Source organism: Saprolegnia parasitica (genome assembly GCF_000151545.1).
Source record: "Saprolegnia parasitica CBS 223.65 unplaced genomic scaffold supercont2.133, whole genome shotgun sequence".
In the NCBI taxonomy this organism is placed as follows: domain Eukaryota; phylum Oomycota; class Saprolegniomycetes; order Saprolegniales; family Saprolegniaceae; genus Saprolegnia; species Saprolegnia parasitica.
Window position 1 is genome coordinate 65,937 of NW_012156527.1, and position 2,749 is coordinate 68,685.

The 2,749-nt window shown below is 59.1% G+C and overlaps 2 protein-coding genes across 2 annotated transcripts in view; one reads left to right on the forward strand and one right to left on the reverse strand.

Moving 5' to 3' along the window:
* Positions 1-8: 8 nt before the first annotated feature.
* On the forward strand, positions 9-511 carry SPRG_14524 (hypothetical protein; the record flags this gene model as incomplete). Its single annotated transcript, XM_012353735.1, has 2 exons — positions 9-11; positions 35-511. The coding sequence occupies 2 exons, from the start codon at positions 9-11 to the stop codon at positions 509-511; spliced, it is 480 nt and encodes a 159-aa protein (XP_012209125.1).
* A 1,044-nt stretch (positions 512-1,555) lies between these two features.
* Positions 1,556-2,749, reverse strand: part of SPRG_21427 (hypothetical protein) — a gene marked incomplete at both ends in the record, with an annotated part of 1,405 nt that continues 211 nt past the window's right edge. The window contains 6 exons of the mRNA XM_012353742.1: positions 1,556-1,657; positions 1,711-1,842; positions 1,900-2,034; positions 2,086-2,132; positions 2,184-2,253; positions 2,307-2,744. Of these exons, the coding sequence (XP_012209132.1) occupies positions 1,556-1,657; positions 1,711-1,842; positions 1,900-2,034; positions 2,086-2,132; positions 2,184-2,253; positions 2,307-2,744 (924 nt within the window). The remainder of the gene's footprint in view (positions 1,658-1,710; positions 1,843-1,899; positions 2,035-2,085; positions 2,133-2,183; positions 2,254-2,306; positions 2,745-2,749) is intronic.

Genomic DNA, 2,749 nt, shown 5'->3' on the forward strand with positions numbered 1-2,749 from the left:
CGACGACGATGGTGCGATCGAGTCGGCGGTCGAGTCGCTGACGGCCTTCTTGTCGTCGCCGCGGTCGGATGCGGCCATCTTGGACGAGGTCATCAAGCAGCAGACGAATGCGGCGCTGCTGGTCGGCGACCGCTTGGCCATCTTCTTTGGCGCCGCCTTTACGGCGCAGATTCTCGCGGCCAACGAGATTGCCAAGTACGCGCGTGTGCTTGAGAAGCTCGTCGACTCGGAGCGTCTCCAGTTCCAGCTCATTGCGCTCACCGAGCACTTTTGCGCGGTCAAGGTCCCCGCGCTCCTCCACTCGTTCCCCGTGATTCTCAAGCTGCTGTACGACGAGGATATTCTGGCCGAAGACACGATCCTCTCGTGGTCGGTCGACGAGACGCGCAAGAACTACGCGCACTATGAAGTCACGGACGCCCACGCGGCGGCGCTCAAGAAGGCGCTGACGCCCTTCATCGACTGGCTCGAAAACGCCGAAGAGGAAGAGAGCGACGAAGACGACGAGTAAAGTGGCCAGCTGCTCCTTGCCATTGACATGACGTTGATGATACATTCCACTTGTATGCAGATGGTTGAGTTTTGGGAGGTCCTTGGACAGCTCCTGGCCTGCAGCTTGGTACACGTCGGTCATTTTGGAGGTCTACCTGGCTGGCCGATCAAAGCCATCATGATCAAGGCTCGCAGTGTCTGTGGTCGAGGTTGCTAGCAGGAATCATGAGCGTCGCCACCTAGGCGCATACCAGACCCCAAAAGTTGTCGGGTTGACGTGGCCAACTGCGGGTTCAAGTCAAGCGATGACACTGCTCTGCGCGAGAGATGGGCTCAAGTAGACGCCGCCGTCGGTGCATGATGTGTGGGCAATGAAGGAGCGAGCGAGCGAGGTTGGGCTGATCGCGACGTTTCTTGAAACTCAATGGCCTTGGTCCTGTCCGAGGTCCGACCTCGAAGTGCCATTAAGCCTTTCCACAGTCTCGCCTGGCATGCGAGCTCGGAACCGGACGCCTCAACGCCGACATCGCTGTGCGAGCCGTCTCCCTTCGACCGCCCAAACGCGCGTCAGTGGCAAGCAACCTTGTCGATGGCGCAGACTTTACAGTAGTCGGGAGCACCTTGAACTGTCTACACCCTCAAGGACTTACCGCCTGTTCGCCGCGCAGTGCAATAATGTATGCAGCAGGTCGAACGCATCGATCGCTATATGCCACACTCGCCGACAAGCAGCCCGTCGCGGACGGTGGCTCGGTATCTAGCGCGCCGATGCCCAGGCGTCATGCTTGCGTTTTCTGAAGCCAACATCGTTGGACGAGCCCGGCAATCGAGGTGTTTCGGTTGATGGCAACGAGTCAATGGGGACCGCACGCTGCAGTAGCAGGGATGCAGAGAGAGTAGAGCACATCTCGAAAGTAATACGACTAGTAGTTTGTTTGTCATCGAAGTGAGTAGCATGGCGACCACTTGGATCTGCCACGAATCTCCTCTTTCAACACCTTAAAAGCGTCTAGTTACATACAACGCCATGAGCATCTCAACCACCATCCACGTAGACAAGGTCCTACGCATCGATGGCCGCCATTTCCTTGACATGCACGTCGGCGTCCTTCATTTCGCGAAGACACTGCACGAGCTCACCGGGGTGCTTGGGGTGCTTGGCATGCTACATCCAAGATCGCATCAGGAAACACTAGAGACACGAGGTGGAGTACGCACATGATGGGTCGCAATCGCTTGGGCGACAGCAGGAACGTCCGTGCGCAGGAACGGATTCGTCGCCCGCTCGTCTGCGAGCGTCGACGGGACCGTCGGCAGTCGCTGCTTGCGCTGCTCAATCGCCCACTCGATCTACGCCTGTGCCTTGAGCCAACCTCAATCCATCAAAAGATGATGAGAGAGGACAACCTTGGCCTTGACGGCCTCGTTCTCTGGCTCGACAAACAGTGCAAATGCAAGGTTCTCCAGCGTATACTCGTGGCCGCCATAGACCGTGGTCGTCTTGGGAAGGCCGCCCAGCACCACATGCAGGTTGCGGTACATCTACCGCATCGTCCATCCTCCATGCCAGAAGCGCGCATATCGTGCGTCTACCTGGTCGCCGTTGCCTTCAAAGAACCGCCCTGTCCCGGCCACAAACACTATGAGCAGGCACATGAGACGATCGAGCTCCAGAGACGAATCCAAAGCACATGTATCGCCAGTAAAGACACAGCCGTCTTTGGACTTGCCCGGCGCCGTGACGTAATACCCGACATGGCCCTAGAACACATCCTCACGCTCATCAACGGAATCGCAGGCAGCGAAGGACGGACGATGGTATGGCACGGCAGCGCCAGCGTCTCGATGCGGAGGCTGCCAAGCATGAGCACATCCTTATGCCACGTGAGCTTGGTTGCGCCGAGGACGTTGTCGAGGATGCCACCGACGACAACGACGTCGGGAAACTCGGCCGCGAGGATCTTGTTGCCGCCCGCGTGGTCAAAGTGCTTGTGCGTCGTCAAGATGTACTTGAGGCGCAAGGTGATGCGATGGTCATTGCGATAGCGTAGGACGACCTCGCGCCAGACGTCAAGCAGCGCGTACGGGTCGGCGGGGTCCACGAGCGCGCAGTCGCCCGACGCCTTGTCGATGAGCAGGTAGGCGTAGTTGTCGTCGAGGAAGGGCGCCGTGACAATGGCCGCGTGGCCATCCAAGGCGGCGGCTTCGTGCGACGTGCCCTTGTAGCCCGGCGTCGCGTGGCGCTGCCGGACCTGGC